Genomic DNA, 27,583 nt, shown 5'->3' with positions numbered 1-27,583 from the left:
TTTTGTATGTGAATTTTTATATTTTTGTATGTGAATTTTTATATTTTTGTATGTGAATTTTTATATTTTTCTACCATTGAATAATATGCAGCTTATAATTTCAACTGATTGTGAAATGCAATAATAGCTAACATTTATTGGGCATTATGTCAGGCACAGTATTAAGCACTTTATCTACAGTATCTGATTTGGTTTTGCAACAATTCTATATGATTTATACTGTTGTTTTGCTGTTTTACACGTGATAGAACTGATGCCTAGAGATGTTAACTAATTTGGCCGAGGTTATCAATTTCTGGTTTATCTTAAACTAAATGACAACACTTTTTTTTTTTAAGATGACGGGGGCAGCAGGACCTGATGGCTTCTATTGATTTAGATCAGTGACTTTTTTGGTCTTTTCTCTTTGTTGTTAGCTCTTCCTTGCTGATGTTGTCATTCCCTTCCAAGCTGCTGTGCCCTGCGAAACTGAAAGACAACAGCTCATATTATGCCTAAAATAAAAGTGTCTAGGCAGTGACTGACAGGACGTTCAGATGGTCTCATTTGGGGAACAAAGAGATGAGACTGCACAGGGAGGGCGGGCAGGAGCTCTGCAAGCAGGTAGACGTGGATCCGCACCTCCGCTCTGCCCTTGCCTGCCTGTGACCTTAGGCAAGTCTCAGCTTCTCTTTGACTTCTCATCCGTCAAACACTGTATACTTTGCAGAGTTGTTTTTACGGAATCAAGATAATGAGCATAGACGTGCCTGGCACGTGGGAGACACTGGGTGTTATTATAAAATGATTTAGCAGTATCCACTGATTTGATTGGACAGAGACTTTGTCTCTTTCGTTTTTCTGTCCACTTATTCAGACGCTCTAGATTGTGTCCTGAGTAATTGGGATTACCAGATCTAAAAATCCTATGAGATCAAGTTTACTGTTACTGCTTTTAATATGTCCGTTTATATTTTAGATTTTTTTCCAAAGGGCTTTCAAATCTATTACTTCATGTTTTTTAGGGTGAAGCTAAAATTAGTTTTTGTTCTTTGTTCTTAGTCATCTGTACTCATTTACTATTCAAAATTATGTGGGCTTATTTTTATCCTTATTCTGTGACTTAGTCTGTTTCAGATCTTGGCTTTTACTTTACAGCTCATTTTTATTGTGTACTTAGAGGGAGCTGGTTTCCCGTGTAGCTGAGGCTTTCTCCCTGTTGTCGCCTTAGACATTTTTTTGTCTTACCTTTGAGTTCTCATTTTTGTTAATTGCCTCACTGGGATGGTGATCTTTATGTATTAGATACTTTCGGGAATTTTGCTGTAATTTTAAATGACTAGTATAGACTTAAAAGGCTTAAAATGTGCAGTAAATTATCTATTTTGATAAAGTAGGTATCATTTCTGCTGTTGCTAAGATAGAAAAGTACCTTAAGCAACATAAAAGTCAGGGGCATAAACATATGTTAAAATTGGCGGTATCATGCTTAGGAAAAAACAGGGGAAATGTTTTCTAAACTACATTTCTATTATTTTGACTACTTCATTTTATCTTTTAAAATTAAATTTTAGTTTACTTAACACATACACTTTATCTCATTCTTAGAATCTGAAAAATATCTAAAATGATACTGAAAATCGTCTATAATTCTCACCTAGAGATAGTTTTGGTATCAATGTTTTTATTTTTAAAATCTTCTAGTCAGTACAAACACATCCTTTAAAAAATGTGTGTGCATGTGTATTTTGGTTATTTCTCTTCATTCAGTATGTTTTCCTGTGTCATTAACTATCCTTTTAAATGCTTATTTTTAATTGGCTGCATGGTATTCTTCATATTTAACCACTGCAGTTTAATGAAGTTCGCATCCTTGACTAGAGCATAACCACTCTTCTTTGTTGTTAAAAACAACAAATGTAAACAATGTAAATTGATGATTTTACACACTGATTCTATTTTTAACAAGTTCCTAGATATGATCCTTAAATTGCTTTCTAGAAAAGTTATACCAATTTATATATTTTTTTAAAGATTTTATTTATTTGACAGAAATCACAAGTAGGCAAAGAGGCAGGCTGAGAGAGAGAGGAAGAAGCAGGCTCCCTGCTAAGCAGAGAGCCCAATGTGGGGCTCCATCCCAGGACTCTGGGATCATGACCTGAGCTGAAGGCAGAGGCTTAACCCACTGAGCCACCCAGGCACCTCCCAATTTATATTCTTATTGACACTGCAGGAATGAGTCCATTCTTTGAACCGGTCACTGTTTCCCCATGCAGCCTCGCTTTGTTAGTTTGATAGACAAGAATGAGCTTAACAGTGCTAAGAAGCTCATTCTGTAGAGTCAAACTAAGTCCGAGTTCCTTTTCTGACACTTACTGGCTACATCATCTTGGACAGTTTTCTTATAATTCTGCTAAGCCTCAGTTTCTTTTTCTGTAAGATTGTGATAGTAGTGCCTGTAATGGTGGTGCTATCCTCTAATGTGGTGTGGAGATTAGCAGGTGATGTGTATTGACGCATAAGTCCTTGAGGGACGCAAACTACCATTATTTATGCTAAACGAGATTTCCCCATATTATATTTTGTAATCTGGTATAGCCAAATTTTACAGCTGGTATAAAGAAAAGTCACTCACTTTTAAGTAACCATCTAACTACCTTCCTCTTTTATGCTCTGTTGAATGTAGGACTGAGTTCCAACACCTTTTCAGCTGAGCCTTTGATCTTTAAAATGTATGCTGGTGATGTAATAATGCATTTTTTTTCAATATTTCAGTTCCACATTTTTTTTCTTATTGCATTGGTTGAAGCTAGAGAACAGTGTTGATTAATAGTAGGCATTTGGGCTTATGTCTGATTTTAATGGAACTTCCTCTGTTGGCTATTGTTTTCATACGTAACTGCCCCATATGTACGCACGCACACACACACACGCACTCCTGAAAATAACTACAAAGTTAAATGTGAGAAACTTCAAAATAGATTTATATCTTATGGGAGGATACCCTTAAGATTTTAAATTCCAAGTATCTTTTAGGCACATCTTCAAAAATATTTTTTTCAGTTTTTAATTTACATTCTCTTCCTTTTTAATTGAATGCACAATCAGTTTAAACAAATCTCAAATTTCAGCAAGGCTGAAATATTACTGCTTTCAGTGTACTTAATGATTCTGTCCTTGTCTCAGTGATAGTTCAAGACCTACTCTTTTCACTATAGTCCACTGTTACATCCTATTTGTAAAATATTAATAGAAGTAGGGCACCTGGGTGGCTCAGCGGGTTAAGCCTCTGCTTTCAGTTCAGGTCATGATCTCAGGGTCCTGGGATCAAGTCCCGCATTGGACTCTCTGCTTGGCAGGGAGCCTGCTTCCTCCTCTCTCTCTCTGTCTGCCTCTCTGCCTACTTGTGATCTATCTGTCAAATAAATAAAATCTTTAAAAATATATTAATAGAAGTAAATGAAGCAGTTTTTACCCCTGGAATAGAACCTTTTATTCAAATGAAATCTTGGGATCAGGGTCCCAGTGTCCTCCATATTCAGCCTCTTAGGCATTTTTTAGAGCAGTGTTTGAAAACTACTTCCCCTCAAAAAAGATTCAAATAATTTGTAAATCCCCCCAAAACAGTGCTACTATACCCAAAGTTTTCAGTGGTTAGCAGGAAAACCACCTTCTGAGGTCATAAGGCTTTTATTAAATAGATTTCGCACTGAAGTTCTAATTTAGCATGTCTAAAAAGATGACCAAATATGGTAATATGATGAGAATATGGTATTCGCAGATTTGGGTGGACTCTTCTATCATTGGGTTACTGAAACTTTGGTCCTGGAGTCTCTCCTTTTTTCTACAGTCTTCCGCCCATCCATTATTGTATTTTAAAATGCCGTCATCTTGCCAATGACTATCACTGGCACATGGTTAGCTCTCTCTTTTATGCAGCTGTCTTGGGACAATTCCATTTGTATAGCTATTGGTATCTGAAATGAAAATTATCTAAAACAATTTTTGTTCTTCCAAATCTTTCTTTCCAAGACTTCTTCACTTCATTAAGTGTTACTACCTTCTTCTCAGTTTTTCAAACCAAAAATCTAGAAGTTCTTGACTACTCAGGTCCCTCTTTGCTCTTCCATAAGCAATCCAGTGCATGAGCCTTTCATCGATACATACTATGGATGAACAAGGTTGTTCAGAGGCACCTGGGTGGCTCAGTGGGTCAATCGTCTGCCTTCAGCTCAGGTCACAATCTCAGGGTCCAGGATTGAGGCCCACATCGGGCTCTCTGCTCAGTAGGGAGTCTGCTTCTCCCTCTCCCTTTCCTCCTCCTGGGCCCCCACTCATTGGCTGTCTGTCTCTCTCAAATAAATAAAATCTTAAAAAAAAAAAAGGTTGTTCAATATGAGAAACATCTATTATCATGGAATAAAGTCCACCTGTTAATGTGTATCATTACAATGTAAATACGCCGTGTAATTTACCTTTCTTACTTGTAGAGCTTCTGTGGATAGTATAAGTAAGATTAGGCATATATTTGGTTAGTTTTTGAGCCATCTTTGAAGGTTTCATCAAGCAGAATTATGCTAGCCTCTTAAACCACTGACACGTGTCCCGTGTTTTCCAGTGCCCTAAAATAATCGAAGTGAAGCTGGATGCTTTGAGGTTTTGCTCTAGTGCACCCATAGAAACTATAGGTAGAGCATCCTTTCTCAGGAATGGAATAGAGGATATAAATCACCGAGTGTTCTTCCACGGTATTAACACTTGTAACCTTTTCTTAGGTCAGCTTTCATTATAGATTCCTAATTTATTGGCATGAAGATTTATGAGGAGAATCCTTTCCATTTCATTGAACTTTACTTTTGTCTTGTGAGGTAGATGCAGAACTCCCCACCTCTTGGTCACAGTTTTAGGACATTCGTCATTCATTCGTGCATTCAGAACCAGCTCCATTTTATTAACCGCCTCTGCTTTTTCTTTCTTGCTTCCTCGTTTATTTATTTCTGCTTTAAATTATATTCCTTTGTTCACCTTTATTTGGTTTGCCTGCTCATTTTAACCTTTCCAATTTAAATCTTTAACTCCTTGATTTCTTGTTTTCTATTAAATACAGTTGTACGATTAATTTTTCCTTGAGTATCAGTTTGGCCACATCTCCTAGCTTATAATTTTACTTCTTATTTTTCTTTAACTATACAGTTCTTTGGAAGAGAAGTTTAATTTAGATATTGGTTTTTAAAATTTGTTTTTGGCTATCTGCTGCTATCTCCTCTCTGTTTATCATGGCCAGAGTATATTTCCATTCTCTAGGTTTCAGTTTTTATTAAATGCCTTGAAAGCGGTCTTCTAGTGCAAATGTCTGCCTGTATCTCAACTTTGAAGTCAGGCCGCCTGTGGTGAATTACTCTGAGTACTTGAGATAAGGGTCATTTTTATTATCATTGTTGTTGCTTAAATGCGTGTGTAAACCCCAGAGTTTGACGCCATCAGCATCATTACAAGCCAGTAAATGAGAGAAGTAAATCTAACGCCTTGGATTGTCAAGGCTTTCTGACAATTCATCTTTGTGTGAAGATAGGATGGTGTTAACTTTCAGAATAAGCCAATCTCGCAGTTTGTTGCAGAAGTATTCGATTTCCTTCAGTGGGACCCCTCAGCTCCTGGATCTGCAGACCTCAGGCCTGGTGTGTCCCCCTCCTCTGTGAGTGTCAGGACATCCTGGGGCCGGGGTCGGGCCAGTGGCCCTGGTTTCCCTGTGGTCCTTGCCGTGCTCTTCACCAGCAGAAGATGTGACAGGGAGCATCCTCTGAGTCCTCCCTACCGTCCCCCTCAAGATGGTGAAGCTTTGGAAATAAAAATTGACTGTTCTTTGCCGACCTGTTTATGGGAGGGATGAATGGCCAAGAGGAAGAGTAGACTCATAGACGTTACTCCACACTCTTGAACATGCGGGACGGTGGCACTTCGAGTGATTCCTGTGAGAAATTAACAAATGACCTTTGTTTCTGATGGAGAAGAAAGTGCTTCAGATGGAGCATGTTTAAGGTATGATTTTGAAGAAACACTAGGAATCTGCTCCTAAGAGCCGATGTCACAGGCTGTGGCTCGGGTCAAGGTAGGAGGTTTTGGAGCCAGCCTGGGCGGCTGGGCGGCGGGTACCAGGCTGGCAGCGGCCGCTTAGCCTCGAGACAAGCCCGAGCTGTGAGAGCACCTGAGTGAAGCCGTGGCAGGTGGAGAAGGCGCTCTGGAGCGCCGGGGTGACAGCCAGAATGCAGGTTGGGCAAGTGTGCTGCGGGGGGCTGCGCCTCGGGCCTCAGCATTCCTCAGAACAACAGGCAGATTGGAAGTGTTTCTTTCCCGCCTTGGTACAAATGAGTGAAGTTTCTGTGCATTTCGGTAGTTATGAGCGTGAATTTGTTGACCAACACCTCAGCTAAGCAGGACGGTTCTTCCTGGATTTCCATTTGACCGAAATCCTGAGCTGGTTTCCTTCTACTGTGTGATAGCCGCTTCTCAGCTTTTTGTATGATCGCTGAAAAAATAATCGGTCCTGGAAATCCAATAAGATTAGTGATTCATCTTAGAAAGACTGGTTCCAATGTCGCCAAAGCTTCGCTTTCCAGTAAGGTAGCTCTCTGTTTACCAGACCAAGTGGGTTAGGAAACTCTCCTAAGAGTGAGAAACAGAGTAAGCTGATTCCGTCCTCCCTGCACCCCCTTTTCTCCGTGCGTGTGCACCTGCACGCACACACGCGTGTGCACACACACACACACACACCCCTCAGAGGAGGAAAGGTGCAGGGACAAGGGAGCAGGACCACGGTGCAGCTAACACTCTTACACTGAATGGTCTTTCATCAGTTTCTTTATCTAGGTAGTCCTTTGGTTTAACAAGCTGTTGTTCTAATACTCATTGCACCTTTACCCCTTCCTCAGGAATCCTTCACACTTAGATGTTTCATAATTATTTTAATCATGTAAGCTTCCCAGTCCCCTCACTGATCTTTCTCTGGGCGTTTTGACTTTGGGTGGAGGGAGTCTGGAAGGAGCTACGAGGGGCATCTTTATAGGAGATTACCGAATGGCAGCATTAAGCTTGTAGGTGTCTCCAGGGCTGGGACAGAAGGTCGTAGATGGATCCAGAGAGGAGGCGGGAGAGCAAAGAAAACGAGTCCCGTCCCCCCCGCTCCCACTCCAGTCCCCCCCCCAAGTCCGTTTCCTGACTTCTGGTCCTGACTCCTGGCAGCCCTGGCCCCCTGGGTCGCACGGAGGGAAAGCCTGCAGAGTTGGGGTGGTTTCAGCAGACTTCCCCTCACTTCATCCATATACGATGTGCACACCTTTGTTCTCCCTGGCCCCACCGAATCCATTCTCCGGGCTTACACTTTGTAAAGAAAAAAAACCTTCTCCTTCCCTAACAGCCCCCTCCCCCAATATCTTTACCCTGCGCCTGTCCTGCCTAACTTATGAAAAGAAGACGTGTGCTGTCCTTTTCTCTTCCCCACACCGAGGTGGGAGTTGTCATCTGCCTTCTCTGGTTCCCCCGAGGACCCGTGGGCCTTTTGTGATGTTGGCTGGGAAAAATGTGCGTCTTTATATTCCTGTCCTCTCCTCGAAGTCTCGCGTGTCCCTCCGTTACGAATGTGAGTAAGAAATCCAGTGTCAATAATAGCACATAGGACTTTCTCACCTGCAGAAACCAAAAATGTTTCCCTGTCATGTCACAGTTGAAGTGAATTCTCCAAAATACCGTTTTCGCTTCTAGCTACTTCAAAATCACGGTAGTTAGGAGAACGGCTTCTTCATCTTGTTCTTTCCATGTGTTCATAAAAAATATATATGTCACTAAAATCACAGTTTTTACATAACTTGATGACTGTATTTTACTCTGTTTGGCTTCTTTGTAGTGCCCCCCGTGTTTCTGGTTTACATGTTTAGCAGCCTGTCTTTAGAGTGAGGTCTGTGAACTTCAGGAGTCAAGAAGGGCCGTGCGGTCTGGAAAGTTGGTGAAGACCGTCTGCTGTCCGCCCCGCTCCTCAACTCACTGAAGTAGCTCCGTCCCGGGCCGCTAAACGCCTTTATCCAGCATTGTCTTCTTGGTCATGATGCAATATATTTGTGTCATTTGATGCCATCCATTTTTCAATACTTTTTTGATATTTTTATTTTACCTCTTCCTCTTTTTTAAGATTTTATTTATGTATTTGACAGAGAGAGAGAGATCATAAGTAGGCAGAGAGGCAGGCAGAGAGAGAGGGGGAGGAAGCAAGCTCCCTGCTGAGCAGAGAGCCCGACTCGGGGCTTGATCCCAGGACCCTGAGATCATGACCTGAGCCAAAGGCAGAGGCTTAACCCACTGAGCCACCCAGGTGCCCCCTTTTCCTCTTTTGTATAAATCCATTGGCTCTATCTTAGGTAATATATCTTGTTTCTTTTTTTTCCCCTGCATAACTTTTTTTAAAAGATTTTATTTATTTGACAGAGAGGGAACACAAGCAGGAGGAGAGGCAGGCAGAGGCAGAGGGAAAAAGCAGGTTTCCCACTGAACAGGGAACCCGATGCGGGGCTTGATCCTGGGATTCCGGGATCATGACTTGAGCTGAAGGTAGACTCTTAACCGACTGAGCCACCCAGCTACCTCTACATAACTTTAGATACCAAGTCACCTTTTGTTTGAACTATTATAATACCTTCCTAATGCATCTTCTTTTAGTTTATTGCCCCCCCCCCCAAACTTAACGCAGCTGGACTTATCATCCTAAAATACAGTTAGAAACACATCAGGGTCGCCTGGATGGCTCAGAGGGTTAAGCCTCTCCCTTTAGCTCAGGTCATAGTCTCAGGGTCCTGGGATCGAGCCCCACATCGGGCTCTCTGCTCAGCAGGGAGCCTGCTTCCCCCCCCCCAACTCCCTCTCTGCCTACTTGTGATCTCTTTCTCTGCATCAAATAAACAAATAAAATCTTTTAAAAAAACACACACATCATTCACATTGCCAGAACTCTCAGGGGTTCCCCATTACCTTTCTAAATTGTGGGTAGAGATGCCATTCTCTTCTGAAATTTTAATTCCAGTATAGTTAGCATACAGTGTAATATTAGTTTCGGGTATACACTTTAGCGACGCGACACTTCCATACACCGCCCAGTGCTCCTTGGGCAGGTGCCCTTCTTCATCCCCATCACCTCATTTACCCGTCCTCCACCCATCTCCCTGCAGGTGACCAGCAGTGTTTTCGTTAGAGTTAAGAGTCTTTCTTGGTTTGTCTCTCTTTTTCCTTTGTTTTGCTTCTTAGATTCCATATAAGAGAAATCATAAAGTATTTGTCTTCCTCTGACTGCCTTATTTCACTTACCATTATACCCTCTAGCTCCGTCCATGCTGTTGCAAATGGCAAGATTTCATTCTTTTTTATGGCTGAGTACTATTCTGTTATTTATAGACCCCGCATCCTCTTGATCCATTTATCTGTGGATGGACACGTGGGCTGCTGTCATAATTTGGCTATTGCAAACAATGCTGCCGTAATCATCAGGGTGCATGTATCCCTTTGAATTAGTGTTTTTGTATTCTTTGGGTAAATACCCAGTAGTGTGATTTCTGGATTGTGGGGTAGCCCTATTTTTAACTTTTTTGAGGAACCTCCATACTGTGTTGCACAGCGGCTGCACGAGTTTGCATTCCCGCCCACAGCGCATGGGGATGCCTTTCTCTCCACATCCTCGCCAACACTGGTTGTTCCTTGTGTTTTTTATTTTAGCCATTCTGACGGGTGAGGTGATCCCTCACTGTGGTTTTCATTTGCATTTCCCTGATGATGTGATGTTGAGCATCTTTTCGTGTGTCTTGGTCATCTGGCTGTCTTTGGAGAAATGTCTATTTATGTCTTCTGCCCATTTTTTAGTTGGCTAATTTGCTTTTGAGGTGTTGAGTTGTGTAAGTTTTTTATAGATTTTGGATGCTAGCCCTTTATCATACATGTCATTTGCACATACCTTCTTCTGTTCACTAGGTTGTCTTTTAGTTTTGTTGATTGTTTCCTTTGCTGTGCTGAAGCTTTTTATATCGATGTAGTACTGATAGTTTATTTTTGCTTTTGCTTCCTTTGCCTCAGGAGACATTATCTAGAACAATACTCCTATGACCAATGTCAGAGACATTACTACCTGTGTTCTCTACTGTTCCCTTTTTTAAAAAACCTTCAGTGGTTTCCCAGTATCAAAGTTGAAACTCTGGGATGGCTGGCGTTCAGAACTTTTCATGAACTAGCTACAGCCTGACTTTCTAGCCTCTTCAACAGCAGTACTAATCACACAGTGTTCTGCATATTTTATTATCTCTCACATCTCTGGGCCTTTGATCCTGTTGTTCTCGGGACAACAGAAGATGCTCCCTGTCTTCCCCTGAGCACAGATGCGTACACCATAGTCCGGCTGGGGCTGTATTGTCGCCAACCATCTCCACTCAGCTTACGTGTCACCTCTCCAAACCTCACACCATAGCCAATGTCCTTGTCTCCTGTACGGACTGATATTGCTGTTAGTGGCATTAATTTTTATATACCCTCTACTTTCTAGATGTTCATTTATCTGGTTTTCCTAGTACAGTTTTATACTCCTTAGGGTAGCACCTGTCTGCGTGTTTATACTGTCTCTCACACTCAGCATTATGCCTTTGACTTTCAAATACACGGTTCTTCAGTGAGCTCATCAGTTCATGGTGAACTGGCTGAAGCTCTCATTCAGTTGGGTTGGGTCATCACGGAACATGCTGCTATTTTTGTACCTGACACCACAGTATCACTGCTTAAATGTACACAGTCTTAAAACAAAATGTGATCAACTAGCTAACATTTATATATAAAAATGACCTAAGAACTGAGGTACTCTATAATTAATGATACTACTCTCGATAAAATCCCTCCATCATAAGAAATCTCTTTATTTCAAAGAAGATTTTGTCAAATAGCAATTATTTAAGGGGAGAAATCATCATGGCTTTAATTTCTCAGTAGTTAATAACTCGTGGATCTTAGGAGAGAGCAAACTCAGAAACGTGTAGCAATTTATTACTTGAGAGAGTTCTGTGGCTGGAAATTAAAATGATAATGAAGTTACGTTATGAGAGAGGCGGGAGGGATGGCTGCTCCTCATCGAGAGCCATTTATTTTAAAATAATTTGTCACAGCCCACCATCTCCATTGTTAAACTGGAAGAAATGTCTCATTTTCTACAAGAAAAATCCTTGCTTCCTTTCAGGTGTCTCTCACTGTTGCTTTCTTTCTTTTTCTTTTTTTTTTTTCTAATTATATTTGCATTTTCTCTCTCATCCCTTTACTCCTGCCCACTGTCAGACCAGTGTTTTTCTTCTGAATCACTGGCTTTGATGTCCATGTTCCTTCTGGCTTTCCATCAGCATCTCCTGCTGTTCTCCACTGGCCGAGGTATTCGTGACCTTTACACCTTCAGTATGTTTGGCTTTTCCAAACTAAATGTTACCCCCCTTTCCCTCTGAGAAGCATTGCCCTAAATTATTATTTTACACAAGATTCGTGTGACAAGATCGTGAACAAAGGCATAGCCTGAGGCATTTGAACTCCCAAGTGGCTTGAGTTCTTGGTTGTGTAAATACGTGGTGAGAAGAGCTCACGGGACACCAACGTAGCCTTTGCCTCCACATTCTTTTTTGTCTAAAGAGAAAACTTTTAGAATTACATCAGGGAGAACATAAAACAATGAAAATCAGGTTTTCTGGGGGTTTTTGTTGTACAATTCCACTTTTCCTATAAACTTTAAGATAATACTTTTAAGTATTTACTATGTGCCAGACACTGTTCTAAGTTACCAAGTATATTAACTCATTCGATCTTTATAACAACCCTCTGCCATTGGGGTATTGTCCCCATTTTCTCGTGGTTAAAACCGAGACACAGCAATTAAATAACTTGTCCAGTTTGCTGAGTTGTTGGAAGAGGGTATGGTATAGTGTTGGGTTTTATATCCATCTGTGCCATCTTCCTCTTGGTCATCCTCTTTTCTTTGGGCCCCGTGCTGGAGTAGACGCTTCCCTGGGATTTATAGTCAGGTTCAGGGGCTCAATCAGATCTCTAGACCTCGTGGTGCCTTTGCAGGAAAGCGTGGCCCGGTCTAGTCAAGTTCCGTCTGGTGCACTGAGCAACTGTTTTGTCACTGAGAAAAAGTCGGGGTGAAATACCATATCCCTTTTCTAACCTCAAAATAGGGGTGCGCAACTATGGCAAAGAAAATACATTAAGGAGAGTGATAAGCCAGTCTTACGATTATTGATATAAAAATTCTTGGGGGAAATTGGAGCATATATAACCATCTCAAAATATAATTGTATTTCTCTATTAGTCTATTAATAGAATTCACAGTGTTCACAATTCACAATAATTCTCAAAAAAAAAATGATCATATTCTTACTGCTATCCACATTCCTAATTTTTTTCCTAAATCTTTCATGTAGGAGGAAAATGTATTTCTATAAATGACCTTTTCAAAGGCTCTGTACAGTGTGGTGTGTATTTGTATAGATATATATGTAAACATAAAGTTACATATAGCTAACACTTCCTGAGTGCTTACTATGTGTCTGACTTCATTCCAAAATTTTTTTTTATTTATTAGCTCATTTGGTTTCCAAACAACCATATCCTGTCTCTTTTTTTTTTTTCCTTCTTCTTCTTTTACAATTGAGAAAAGTGAGGTCTGGGAAGGTAGACTGGCCCAAGGTGATGTTTGTGTATGTTATTTATCTATGTGTGTGTACAGCCTAACGGACAAGCCATATAAAGCTTAATAATAAAACCCCAGAGGCATTCCCATCGACACTGGGAACAACACAAAATAGCCATTAATACAGTGTAATTAGACAAAAGGATTGAGTAAAAGATATAAAAATTGATAGGGAGGAGGCCATCTGATGATTTATGTTGTTCGAGATACCCGGAGATCCCCAGAGCCTGTGCAAAGCTCTGATAGAGACACGGAGACTTCACAGAAATACCGGCTTCACTAATGCTATATGTGAATAAAATAATAACCTTTTGGACACATGTAGTAACTAGTCAGTAAATATAATGTGAGAAAGAAAAAGAAACCTTCATTCACAGCAGCAAGAACAAAAGAAAATATTTTAAGACAAACTTAGTAAGAAACTTAGGTCTCTTGTGAAGAAATCTAGAGAACTGTACTGAAAGATAGAAAAAATTTCAGTAAGTTCTTTTTTACTAAAGAATAATTTACAACCACATCCTATGAATTTTCAGGTGTACATCATAGTGATACGATATGTTTTAACGTCACAGAATGACCCCTTCGGAAAGTCTAGCTACCGTCTGCAGCATACACAGTTGTGCCGTGTCCCTGAGCACGTTCCCCTTCTGTACACAACATCTCTGGGCCTATTTATCTTGTAGATGCAAGTTTGCACCTTCCAATCCCCTTTATCTATTTTGCCTGCCAACCCCGAACCCTTCTGCGTCTGGTAACTACCAGTTTGGTTCCTGTTTGTGAGTCTGTTTCTATTTCGTTTTGTTCATTTGTTTTGTGGTTTAGATTCTGCACGAGTGAAATCATATGGTATGTGTCTTTCTTTGAGTTATTTCACTTAGCATCATACCCTCCAGGTCCATCCACGTTGTTGCAAGTGACAAGATCTCATCCCTTTCTGTGGCTGAGTAGTCTTTGTGTGTGTACCACGTTGTTCTTGGTGAAACAGTTGAGCAACTCAGAGCGCTTTTTAAGAAGTATTAGGGCAGCATGGTCTCCATCAAACTCCCAACAGCTTTTTAGTTAAAATCCATCAAAACAATTCTAAAGTATCTGGAAGCATGTATGTGTAAAAATAGCCAGGATGAATATATGAAAACGAGGAGAAAACATATAGGGAAAGAAGACTTGCACACGCAAGGTTCCCAATATGCCCTAAGTCTACGGTCTTAATATCTGGTACACGCACCGAACGGGGAGAGCGATGGGACCCAGCGGGAAGTGTGGAAGGGAGCCCAGGCTTACACGACGGTCCTATAAAGGAGGGTCCTATCCCTCCCTCTACTCAAACTCTGAAGGTTTTCCACTGCCGAATACAAGCCAGAGCCTTAGTGTGACCTTCAGCCTTGCTTCTCCCTGTGGGGTCCGTGGGCCAAGGGCAATGGCATCAGCCGTGGGCTCATTGGGATGCAGCATCTCGGACCCTACCCCAGACTCTGAATCAGGATCTGCAAGATCTTCAGGATGCACACGCTGTGAAGTCCGGGAAGCGCGGTCCTCTGGAGCGCCACGTGACCGCTTCTCCTGAGCGCGCCTTCCTGCCCTCTGTCTCCTCCCCCTGCTCGCTTGCGCCCAGTGCGACGGGCCACCTTGCTTGTCCACAAACCCACTCTCCCGTCAGGGCTTCACACTTTATCCTCCCTCTTCCCGGGCACGTTTCCTTTGCTTCCTTTGGGTCTCACCTGATCACACAAGGCTTCTGGGACTCAGCTGCTTTGCAGCCTTCGCCATCACCTGACTCGTGTGCGTTGCTCATACTGTCCCCGCTTCCCACCCCACCCCACCCTGCCACTGCACAGTGAGCTTGGTGACAGAAAGACTCGCTTCCTTCCTGCTGTGTCCCCAGCACCTGGCCCCTAGGAGGTGCCTGACTGCTGAGTGAAACTGGTATTAAAAATTACAGGGGAGCTCTCTAAGAGTTCTGAAGTCGGGGTGGGGGGGTGGATGCTGAGCGCTGGCCAAGGAGGGGAAGCCTTGCTTCCCACAGCCTGGGCTGGACGGTGTCCTCCAGCAGCCCTGATGGTCGGCCTCCGCACATGTCCGGCGATGGAGTCAGGCACCGGGTATTCTTTTGCACGTTACACCTCTGCAAATACAGAATCTGCAAATAATGAGGACCAGCCCCGCACCATTCGCTCAATAAATACTGCATTTCTGTGCACTCTGCTCCCAGAATTATCCGTCACTCCGACGTTTGTTGAGGCCTGGCCGTGTGCCAGGCCCTGCTGGAAACTCCAATAATCCGAAGACAAATTTAACCGTGTTCCAGGGAGGGCTTCCTGGCAGAGTTGGGTCTTGGCTGAATGTTCAGGACTAACGGGTGGGATTTTTAATACACGACGCTGTGGAGAAAGATATTTTAGAAGAACAGTCACTGGTCTTCTTAAACTTGGGTACACCTCAGACTCACCCGGCCAGTCCAAAAATACATGTCTCTAGGTATGAGACGCTGGCATCAGTGTATTTTAAATCTCCCCAGATGACTCTAGTGTGCAACCAAATTGCACAAATCGTGTTTGGGTAGAATATGGGTTACGTGAAGGAAAGAATGAATAAGGGATTTTGACTGAGGTATGGGAATGCCATCCGTTTTTTGCATATACCTGTTAGATGCCTGTTGTGTGTCAGACACTTTGCAGGGTCCTGGAGACACCTCCGAAAGCAAGAGCCGGGAATCCCTGCCTTGTTCAAGTTTACAGTCGAATGGGGTTGGCAGCTGTTCAGGATGATTCAGGTTCTAAATTTAACTTATGATAGTATATGATGATTTGTATTTGGGAGGAATCTTGTCCTCACTGCTCAGAAATCTAAATTTAATATCAAAATTATTACATCGCCCTCTGATATGAATAGAAGGCTATAAAGAGAAATTCTGTTATAAACCTCTATGCTGATTCCGCTCAGCATCGTCTAACACAACCATATGTTGTGTTAGCCTCTCAGTGGTTTTCCGTTTCTTGCACACCAGGACAGTCATCTAAAACCAGTCGTGTGCAGGAATTTAAAATGACTGGTGTGAGGGCCACTGGAAGTACTAACCCAAGCAATTCATTGCACCATCTCATAAAGAATTAATAGGCAAGGCACTATTTCTGTCTTGATTATCAGGGAGAATTTCGATGGAACTCCTAATAGAGAACTTTCATTGGGTCATAGTTGGTTTGTAGTTGCTTTTGTATCTTTTATTGCATGCCATGCTTTTCTTTCCTGAGTTCCTGTACACGGTACATACTTACACACTCTTCTAGACCATTAGTAAGAAGAGACGGACCTCATGATAGAGCTTTCTTGTAACCTATCTGATACTCCCTCTAGCTTGACTAGCTTGACTAGCTTGACTCTGCCAGTCTGTCTTTTCACAGCACTCCTGGCCAAGCAGTGTTTGAATTGGTTTGCTAAGTAGAATAATTTAACGCCTAAAGAACATGCCCCGTGCCCATCCTCAGCTGGGCTGCACAGCCCAGAGAGAGCCTGATGTATGCAAATGAGCACACATGGCAGGGGAGGGGGGAGCGAGGGATGGCACCTGGACTGTGGGACATAAGGTCTGTGATATCAGGAGAGAAGTTCTTCCTAGGCTTCGATGATGAGGTTGCGAATGTTATTACCGTAAGAGGCAAAGTGTCATTAAGTTGTTAGAATGCAGAGAATGTCTTGTCTATATTTTATGTAAGATTACAAGCTTTTGGTCAGCTTTTCCTCAGTTTCAGTACACTTAATATTACTGTGTTTTATTAATATGGATGATGTGCTTTCTATCCCTCTTTTTAAAAATCATTTATGGCCTCTTTCCCTCATAAATTTTCTCTCCCTTCCTCCCTTACACACAAGCTGCTTTAGTAGCCTGTTTCATCGGCATTTCAGATGTCCTTTGGACTCCCTGAGCTTTTCTCAAATTCTTTGATTATTTACAAGTTTAATGAGAATTGAAGATCATCTTTCTAAAGACTTAGTTCAATGAATTTTTTTAAAATACTGAATGAGAAGTTAATACTGGGAAATAATTGAAGTCTTATGCTGTGGCTTATCACTTAAAGTGACTGCAGAAAAGTTTTTCTTTTTGGACCCCTGGGAAGAAATAACTGTTTTTGTGGATTTATTTAGTGTTTGTCTCTGAACCCTAAAGAGAATTGGGGTGTATTTGCTTTTATTGATGTGGCATTGAGAGATTGTCAGACCCACAGAATTTTTATTTGGAGGAACATCATCTTCCCTCTTTGTTACAGGATCTTTAAATTTTTTTTTAACCTTTCCCTTCATATGTGTTTTAAAAGGGGTCTGGTCAGAGTTAATTTATGTAAGTCTTTTTATCACTTTTTTTCTGTAATAGTCCTTTATAGCAAAACTTTGGTTCAATGTTGTTCAAGGGGGTGTTTTTCCTGCCTTAGTTCTGAGCCAATTGAGAAATAGACAAAGGAGCCAGGCAGATGGACATCAGAATAGCTCGGTTTTGGTGGGACTGTTGCAGGACATGACAAGAGCCCAGCTTAAAGGGCTTAAAGACACTGAATCTTCCAAGTTAGAAAGCTCTAACCGCCCAACCTCAGGCGGTGGTGGGGTGCAAGGCAGACTAGCAGACCCCAAGGAGAAAAGTGCCCAGAAGTGGGGCGGGGCTTTGCTTACATCCCAGGCTCACCCACCCAGTAAGTAGTAAGTCCTCCTACGGGGAGGAGGCTAAGGCCCCGGTTGGGGGGGTGGGGATGTGAGTTGCACCAACCGAGGCTAGTCTGGTTGCGAGACCTTCAGGGAGGAGCCCTGCCATCCCCTCGAAGCTGGAGCGCCCTCAGCCTGCAGCTGCCCTGAGTGTTGGCCGCAGCCTCCATGGAGGGCTTGCAGGAACAGTGAGAATAGCTGCGGGCTCCTGGAGAAGCTCACCCTGTCTTAGAAATAAAACTGCCCAGGAGCTGTGTTGTTCCCCTGTTAACTCCCTGATGGATTTTGCTCCATTCTCTTACATTGTGTGTATAAATTAGGGCTATAAATTAGGGTTTTTATTGGTGTTTGTTGTGTTTTGTTTTGTTTTTAATTCTCAAAAGTAATAGGTTTTGCTGAATTGTAACCTTTCCACCTTCGGGGGACAGCTGGGGAAATTTGATAGAACGATTTTGCTTCCATGGTGTTACTGTTCGGATCGGGAGAGCCTGTATATTAATGGGGGAGCAGAGCCATATTAAGAGAAAGGTACCAGGAATTGGGCTTGGGTCACAGTGATGAAGAGAATTGACAGCGGCAGCAAAGCCCACGTGTTCACATTCAGACTTCAGGGAACAGACAAGGTCCTCTCACGTGGTCGAAGCTCTTGACATTAGACACGGCGTTGGCACTGACAGATGTCCGCGTGCCGCTAGAACCCCACACTGTCCTCCGTGTCCCACTCCTGTCCTCGGGAGCACACCATGCTCAGCCCTCTCCTGCGGCGCCCCAAACAGCCCAGGGTATTTGCTTGTATTTGCTTTGGGGTGGAAAGTGCACCAGGGCTTGTGACTAGGGAAGCCAGACGGGCTCTTCACCTACAGATGTTTTAATGTGCTTAACATTATCCAATACCAGCAACCAAGACAGTCTAAATACCACAGCAGGATCTGATTAGCTTTTTCAGATCACTGCCTTTATTTGTTGTTTGCAAAAAAGCCTAATCCTGTGCTAGAGATCAGGCCTCCTGCTGAGCCCGGGGGTAGTTTTCTTTACTTTGTGTTCACCAGTGGTAGGAATTAGAAGATTCCTCCTCCTCCTCCTCTCGAATTAAAGCTATAAAGTAGTAACTATAGTAGCAAGGGATAAAGAGAAGGAAGAAAAGCCAGGGCAAAAGAGAAGACTTTCTATTCATACTAAAAGAGTTTACTTTTTATACGCAAGCAAGTTTGAATATGAATTCATAAATATGGACCTCACTGTCTCTCTCGTCCCTGCGTAGCTTAAGCTTTATTAGGTTTCAGTTGTTGTAATCACTTTGCATTTAATGTACATTTTTAATCTTTATCTTACTAAATCAAACTCAGTTTTACCAAAAGGAGTATATTTACTCACTATCTGGCCTGGATTTATATTTCTTACTCCTTTTACTCATGAAATTTCAAAAAGAAATAACACCACACTACTTTTAAAATATATGTATATTTTAAACTCTCTTCATTTTACTTGCTACCCAAGACATAACATTTGGGTAGTTCACCTTCTAATTTGCAATAAACTGTAATGTTCAAGATGTTTTATCTTTAATGGGCTCCTGACATCAGACCATAGGCTTAACCAATGCAGAAACATTCCTGCAACCCTTGGCAGAATAAGAAGAGTTTTGCTTTAGAAATTAGTGTGCCGTGCAGACCTAATAATAATGACATTCAGTTAAATATTTTCACAGGTTTTTCTAACATTTTGGGAATGATATACTTTCATAAAATATTAAGCTCTTGAGGAAAAATGCAGACAAATGGTGATCTAAAGCATACTTTGTATTTTCATTTTATTTCTGGTAACTGATTTTTTTTTTTAAGGCTTTTAATACTCATAAGGGATGTTTTCTTCCGGGAAATAACCGAAAAATTTAAACGATGTAGAGTAGGCCTTCTAAAATCTCATTTACACTTGAGTGGGCACAGTTAAGTCCCCAGTGGCCAGGAGTCCCAACAACTACTGTCACTCCCCAAGTATTCACAAGTCACCCTTACCGTGGGTAGCCTCGGTGTTTGTGTACGTGTAAAGAGAGATGGCCTCCGATGGTTTGGGGTGCTTTACCCCAATCCTGTAGCTTGGAAAAGCCGCATCATTCAGCCTGTGTCACAAAGTTGTAAAAGCAACTCTTGCCTTCGCCTTTCTCCTTGCACGGGAGTGGAACGTGCAGGCGCGCCGGTGCGGGCCGCTTGGGGGCGCTCTCTCCCCGAAGTAGGTCGCAGAACAGCCGGAGAAGTCTTTTTCCTTTCCCTTGAGCCGGAGGTACTTTGGCAACATCTAATGGTGTTTAAATTTTGATTGAACTTTTGTAATAATCAGAGGCCGCCCAACCTGCAACTTATGCCACCCTCAAAAGCAAGTAGTGCTTAGCCTCATAAATCATATGAGGCTTAGCCTCATAAATCATACTGGAACTTTGGCCATAAGGGGGTGGGGGGCACAGGGAGGGACAAGCTTCCTCTGCAAGGGGAATGGCTTTGGCTTATTAGTAAAAAAAAAAAAAAAAAAAAAAAAAAAAAAAAAACACCTTACTTCTTCATAAAGTTAACTTGTCCCTGAGCTGAAATTTGAATATTACATCTGAACAAATTTTATGAAAAATCAAATACCTTTAACAGGTATAATGTGTTGTATATTAGAACATAACATAAGCCTTTGTCTAGTGACATGAGTAAATAGAATCCATAATAAAAGAATTTTACATTGCTATTGGACATGCATAAGGTGAGCTGTAGGTGGATTTAGGTTGAAGTTAAATGATTTTATCTAAAGGTACAGTCAGAGTACACATTGGGCACACAGTGGGACCACACTTGAAGTTTTATCTTCTTAAGCTATGCTCTGCTTTTAATGAACATTCTTAAATTCTGTTTGTAAGCTCTTAAACCTTTGTCTTTTGCAGTCTTTCCTTCTCTCTCTCTCTCTCTCTCTCTCTCTCTTTTTTTTTTTCCATTTTATTGCCTTGCAACAAATTAACCAATCTCTAAAAGTATTTTGGATTTCCTGGTGTTTTCCAGGGAAATAGTTGTACTCTAACCTTCTGTCCCATTTCACTACTGTCTCATTTAAGACAAGGGATTACTGCAGGAGCGAATTGCTACTCTGACACACCTCGTGTTCTTTATTTCTCAAAACCCCCAAGCTAATAGACTGGGAAGATAGCCTCAACTTTTTGGAAACATGCAACTTTTACTACTTGAAAATATAATTGGTTTCTTTGTTCAACACATGAAAAACAAGGAGGAGAAGCCGAAGGCTGCCCAAGCCAGGTGTTTCTTGTTGGCAGCCTGCTGCCTAATGACAGGCTCCCAGGGAGCAGCTGCCTGCGAGTCGGCTTTTGTCTGGCCTATTGTTGAAGCGCACCCCTCCTGAATACACACGCTGCCCGGGGCAGACCCTGGGAATGACATCAACTTGCTTATCTTAGAAACCTGCGAACCTGACCCAGGGTGCTGAGGTTGGCTTGCATCTGCCCGGCCAACTAATTGTGAGCTCTCTGGCCCACGATTGGCTGTTCCTCCACTCGGTAATAGGTTAAGCAAAGACACTGCCATTCCATCTGTTCAGCTATTCATTGTTCTTCCTGCCTGCCTGCAAGTCTGCAGCTAAAACTGTGTTAAGGAGCCACTTACTGCTGAAGCTGCTACAGAAACCAATGTCTTTGTATTTTCCTGCGAACGTGAGTATCTGTGCTACTTCATGCCTCGCCCGCTAAACTTTGCTAAACCTTGAGAGTATTAATTTGAACTCTGAAGGACAGGAAGCACCTGAAATGGAAGGCTACCCATTGTTACATGGTGCCAAGATACAGGAAAATTCTCTCTGCAGACCTAGGTCTGGAGCCCCATCAATAGTGACAGCCTCGGGAACATTTGCACGGCGTTAGGCATGGCATGTGATCATCTGGTCCTTAAGGATGAGTTCTGACACGTTCTGATGTTTTAATAATGAATTTGGGTTTTATCTTGTCACGTTCTTGTGTTTCTTCAAGTGTGCGCTGTGAACCGGTAGTAAGATGTGATAGATGTTTCCATTGTCTTAAAAATCTGGCTTGGGGGAGACAGACTGATGCGCAGGTAGAGGTTCTGGACAGCCTGTTGTAAACAGGATGATTGAGCAGTCACCTGCGTTGTCAGCAGTTTCGGCAGTCACGTATAGTTTCTAATTTCTCCCATCTTTTAGTTTTCCTCCCTCTGCCTTCGTATCAAAAATCAGGCTGAAGGTGTCATTCCAAGAACTACTGCTTGCAGGAGTCCTGTGATGGGGAAAGCAGGAGACAAAGACTTTCATCTGTCAGTTGGGAGGGAAAGAGCGAGCATAAAGGGTTAAAAAGAGGTTTTCATTTCTACCACATGCCCTATTGTGTGAACATATGCATGAGTCTATTGAAAGTTTTCAGAAGACGGGCAGGCCACCAGTTGCTGGTCTCCTGCAGTTCCAGGAGGACATCTGTTGCCCCAGAGCATTAACCAATCTGTTCAAAGGGCCATCCTTCCTTTGTTAGCCGGAGGGATGCAGACAACAGCACTCCCTGAAATACAATGGTAATTAAATACACGGAGACTACAGCAGTAGTATTTATTACATATTCATTATTTTATTTTCATTGTTCTCCTAGTATTGCCATTTGGATAACAACCAGAACCCACTTTATGGCATTGTAACTTTACCTTACAAACAAACAAATGGATTTAACAACATCGTGTTTTCATATTCCTAATGAATTGATATGAGGCTCTTTAGAAATAAAAATTTTTTTCCCCCATTGGATTTGAGGTGAAGGATGATCCAAGTCATCTAATGAGAACTTTCAGAGATCTCACCGAATGGGGGAATTTGTGTGTCTACAACAAATTTCTAGTAAATGAGCATATTGCTTTCAGCGAATACAAAGTTTCTTTTGACAATTAAAATAATTGGTCACACCTCATCATCTACAAGATTAGCATGAAAATTTGGGTCTTTTTCAAGAACTGTTATTTGATTTTTAACTTATTAAGCCTTTAGCAAGAAAAATTATTTTCGTTTCCAGTACAGTATCTGGAGGGAATCTTTAGCTTTGTAAGTGTAGAAATCTGCGTTCAGACTATTTATATTTTTGCCCAGTGCCTCCTGTGTTCATGAATATAGTGTGTAAAGGCCAATTGCAATGGATTCCTGATATAAAATTTCAAAGTTAAGCCATATTTTTTTTTGCAGTTTTGTAAGGGTTTTTTTTATAACTATGGGAATATAAACACCGACTTGTTTTGGGTATGACATTTTGTCTGTGCTGCTGCTTCATGAAATGAGAATTATCCTTATCAGTTAATAGTTGATTAATTTAAAGATGACCGGCATACATTAGCATTTGAGTAAATGCAAAACTTAGGAGTCTAATAAATGATTAGGAAATTAAGGAGAAAAGTATTTCCTACCTCACTTATAATAATAAATTAGGTGATGTTGTTGGAGTCTTTGCTATCTTTTTCAACATTATATTGATCATTTTTAAGGCACTGAACAAAAATAGATTCTCTACTATTCTTTGTCCTGAGATTTTTTATAATAATACCTCATAAGTTTTACACATGACATTACTTTGACAAGTACTGGCCGATGAAAATATTTTTTTTAGCTTTTAAATCCTAAGACTTGTGTTTAATTTTTTTATTGAGTGATTTCAAGGTAGTGTGGGGAAAAAAATGAAGTCTCATGTGAAGTCAGGGCAATGTTTCACTGATCTCAAGTGAGTGAAGAAGCATTTCAGATTGAAGTTTTAAAAACCAAATGTTTCCCATCCGGTCACAACAAGTAAGGTTATTTCAGATTTGGATTATGTAGCAGAGATGATCTAGGCCTGGTAATTGAACTCCTTTGCCCATATTTGTACTATTTCATATTTAGCCTATTGATCGATTGGAACTAAAAATAACTATTTAACTGCTTGTTGTGGACAAGATGACATGGGGTAACTTTCTCTCATGTAACCAGTGAGGTACAGAACATGAAGAGAGTCCTGTCAGTGTGGGGAAGAAGTTTAACTAGAGTATCTTAAAAGAAAAAATATGGTGCCTAACTAGATTAGATGTTGATTTTTTTAAAAGTAGGGTAGGTCAGTATTAACAATCATGTTAGCCCAGTGACTATAAGCTTTTTACTTCCATAGTTTCGATAGTTTGGTGAGTTGTAAATTACAAGTTAAAAGTGTGTGGTATTCACTAAATACATTTGTGTATACAATTGAGTTTTCTCTGGTTTAATATTATAAAAAGCAAATTGTTGGTAATCTCATAGTTTCCCTCCCTATATTATAGCCATATAAGAAAGTGATACAGTAGAGCAGATTTACACACTATCATGAACACTTCTTTTTCTATTAGACTGAAGTGATAGAGAAAGATTTAGATCCTTAGCGTGGATAATTTTTAGTTTAAAAACTTTGTAGTATTTGGTTTTGTTTCTTGAATGCTGTGAAAATGTGAAGAATAATTTCACTTATTCTCTAAACATTTCATGTCCATGTTCCCCAGTGGCTGTGTTTTTCATGCAGTATTCATCTTGTTTGAAACTGTCCAAAAGGAAAACACTTGAGCCCATTATTAAAATAATATTTCCTAGTTCAAGTCCGGGATTTGGTCAGTGACTCATTATCTTGAATTATCTCACAGCAGCACTTTGCAAAACCCAAACTTTTCCGGGGAGATCAGAAATGCTGCCCATTAAATACACTTCCTGCGGTCGGAGCAGACTGTGGGGTTTACAGAACAATGATGTCGGAGCTTCCAGATTGGTTTGGCAGCTTCATTGTTCTCGGAGGGTAAACCAGACGCACTTAAGTCCCAGTCTCTTTTATAGGCTTTTGTTCATACCAAATTCTTGTTTCACTGGGCTGGCATTCACGGTGGCGTGTTAAAGGAGTGCAGCTTAGCAACCAGCCTCTGGTTGCCAGGCAGCCCGGCTTCCAATAGGTTTTCCTTGTTCGAGATACTTTTGGTGGGGAGCTCTGCGCAGGCCACAGTGCAGATTTTCCTTTTAACTGTATCCCTTCATTAGGATTCTGTTGTGATTTGTTACTTGCATTATGGTGTCAGTATATTACAGTAGTTAATAAATCACGGAGTGTAAAGATTTGCTTTCAAAATCCCTTCCTCGAATTCTAAATTATTGGGCTTGTGCATATCCATATTAATAGGAAAAAAAAATTTTGAAATGGATACAGCTCCGTCACAGAGCAGATGTATGGAGAGCTCTCCTAAGGAGTATTTCTTTTTATCGGCTGTGCTGTCTGGAGTCAGCAGAGCTCGATGTTGCTTTAAAAGTCATCAGCGCTGTATTACGAGGACAGTGTTATCTGTCTTCTCAAGGGATACAACCCGAAGAAACTCCTGTAGAATGTGGAGTTCTACGCTGAGGAGATCTTAAATGCGGCGTTATCAAGCCAAAGATCCCATGTTCTATTCTCGAGTGTTTAACACACTTAATATCATTTATTTCATTATGGAGCCATATTTCCCTCCCTAATAAGTTCACCAAGGATGCATTCAGATGTGTGACTCCTTAGAAAAACACTTAGCATTTTCTCTTAACATTTATTTAATAGCCCCTTCCTAGTGTAAATAAGAGCTTTAGAATAGAATGTTTTTGCAGTTTGCTTTTTTAGATTATTTAAATAGGTGTCCTATTGCTTTTTTAGATTATTTAAATAGGTGTCCTATGACAGTCTGAAGTCTGGCTCCCATTGCGGGACTGCCGTTATCCCTGGATGGAACCCCGGGGTTGCCCTAGGAAGTAAACTGCTCATGTGACTATGTCCTCACGCTGAAACACAAGGGCAGAAATAATTTTATTTTGCTAACCTATTCCCGGTCAAGAAATAGCAATGATTCCCAAGAGACTTTAAGGAAAATTGACAAGACAGCAAAAGTGTTTTAAACCATAAAAGCATTCCTGTGGGAGGGAGGGAAGGCGAAGTAGGAGAGGAGATGACTCTTTAACCAAATGCGGATAGTGGGTAATTAATTATCGATGTAGTACAGAAGTATTTTCTTTTTTAAGATTTTATTTATTTATTCAACAGACAAAGAACAAGTAGACAGAGAGGCAGGCAGAGAGAGAGGAGGAAGCATGCTCCCTGTGGAGCAGAGAGCCTGATGCGGGGGCTCGATCCCAGGACCCTGGGATCATGACCTGAGCCGAAAGCAGAGGCTTCAACCCACTGAGCCACCCAGATACCCCCAGAAGTATTTTCTTACATTAGATTCAGAAATCAAGATAACATGTATTCAGTGTACTTTAACTCATTGCTGTTAATTTCATGTGAACTGTACCATTTCTCTGCTTTCTGTAAATGTGCAGAGAATAAAGGAGTTTTTCCCCCTGGAATGAAATAGATGGCACTGTCCCTGACCCTTAGTAAGGGTAACATCACATTAAAATGTGTATTCTGATACTATGCTCTGTATCCACAAAATAAGGATTGTTAGGGCAAAACTATTTGTCTGCTAATTGGAGTATAATTCACTTGGTGATTATTTAGTTCTTTGTTGACTGTTGGAATTTGTTGACTGTTGTCACCTGTGCTCTGTTAGCACTCCACCTAAATTCTGTCTGGAATGTCTTCAGATTGTTGTTAAGCTTGATCCAAATTAATGTCATTCTTTCAAGTATAGTAAGTTAACGTTTTCCTTTCTTTCCATATGGCTTTCCCTTCAAATACTCTTTACAAATGTTTATGAATTCTTTTAGAGAAAATGTACATAACCTATCACAGTTCATCTAGAACCTGCTTTTCGGCAATATTGTAGGTGTCGCTCTGAAACACTGGCCTTTCTGACAGTGGAGAGATCTCTCCCACCAAAGGTCAAGAAGTGCACGATAGAATGGGAAAAGTCACGCAAAACTGGGTTCAAAAAAAAAAAATCCAGTTCCACTAGTTACTTTCTTTGTTGCCTTAGAGGGATTGCGTGGCATTCTACTTCCTAACTTCTTTATCTGGAAAACAGGACATGGTACTATCTGGGGCAAAGGTGTTGCGAGGGCTGAGGAGATGGAGAGAAACCACCGCGCTGCATATTCCGTGGTCTGGCAGTGTTCTTTCACGTTCTTTATGGGAACAGAAATGAAACGGTCCAAAATTCTAAGAGTCTTACATGTTTTTTCTCTAGGAATACGGGGTGCTTTGCATTCAGGAATACAGAAAAAATAGCAAAGTGGAGTCAAGTACACGTAACAGCTTCATGGGCTTGAAGGATCATCTGGGGCACGACCTCGGCCACCTCTATGTGGAGAGCACCGACCCGCACTCAAGTGCACCCGTGCCGTGGTCGATGGTAGAGAAGCCGACCATGGATCAAGTGCACTCGGGGAAGGAGGAGAAAGACGCGCCGGGAGGGAACGCGAGCTCGGGCGACTCGGACGGAAGCGCACATTCTGATAACGAGTCCGAACGACTGCGCGTGTCGGTGGAGCCGTGCTTGGTGACCAAGACTCACAGACAGCTGTGCCGGTCCCCCTGCTTGCAGCCCCGCGCGCTGACACGCAGTGACCTGCTGCGAGACTTGGAGCCCGCGGAGGCGCCGGCGGCGTGCGGGGAGGCGGCGCAGCCCCCCGACGCGGTGCGGGAGTACCAGACCAAGCTGGAGTTCGCGCTGAAGCTGGGCTACTCGGAGGAGCAGGTGCAGCTCGTGCTCCACAAGCTCGGGACCGACGCCTTGATCAACGACATCCTGGGAGAGCTGGTCAAGCTGGGGAACAAGAGCGACGCTGAGCCGGCCGCGAGCGCCGTGCCCAGCGCGCCGCGGGACTCGTCGTCCCTGGAGTCCCAGCGCTCGGACTCGCCGATGCAGGAGCCGCTCGCCGACGACGGCGAGAACCTGAGGCCGGTGGTCATCGACGGCAGCAACGTGGCCATGAGGTGAGGGCGGCCGTCCGCGCCCCTTCTTCCCTTCCTGGGGGCGGGGGGCTTGGTCGGTTCTCTCCCGGCGGCGGGAGAGGTCGAGATGGTCCCGCATCGCAGCGCTGGCCTACGTGTGTCCTAGCTGTGTCGCCTCTGGTCTCCTGCCAGTCTGCTTGAGGGGGGAGGGGGTCGGGGGGGGGGGGGGCCTTCTCCCCGCCCCTGTCCTTCAAGAAAGACCCCCCCCCCCCCCCCCCCGTAAGTCTCTCTTT

General features: G+C 42.2%; 1 protein-coding gene across 2 annotated transcripts in view; it reads left to right on the top strand.

Annotated features, from left to right (window-relative positions):
• The window catches only part of ZC3H12C (zinc finger CCCH-type containing 12C), a 75,032-nt gene that overhangs the window by 7,181 nt on the left and 40,268 nt on the right, over positions 1 to 27,583 (top strand). For both annotated transcript variants that reach the window (XM_059417845.1, XM_059417854.1), the window contains exon 2: positions 26,584 to 27,332. In XM_059417845.1, coding sequence (XP_059273828.1) covers positions 26,584 to 27,332 — 749 coding nt within the window. The remainder of the gene's footprint in view (positions 1 to 26,583; positions 27,333 to 27,583) is intronic.

This window comes from Mustela nigripes, chromosome 1, assembly GCF_022355385.1.
Source record: "Mustela nigripes isolate SB6536 chromosome 1, MUSNIG.SB6536, whole genome shotgun sequence".
Lineage (NCBI taxonomy): Eukaryota > Metazoa > Chordata > Mammalia > Carnivora > Mustelidae > Mustela > Mustela nigripes.
This window is presented reverse-complemented; position numbering and strand designations above follow the sequence as displayed.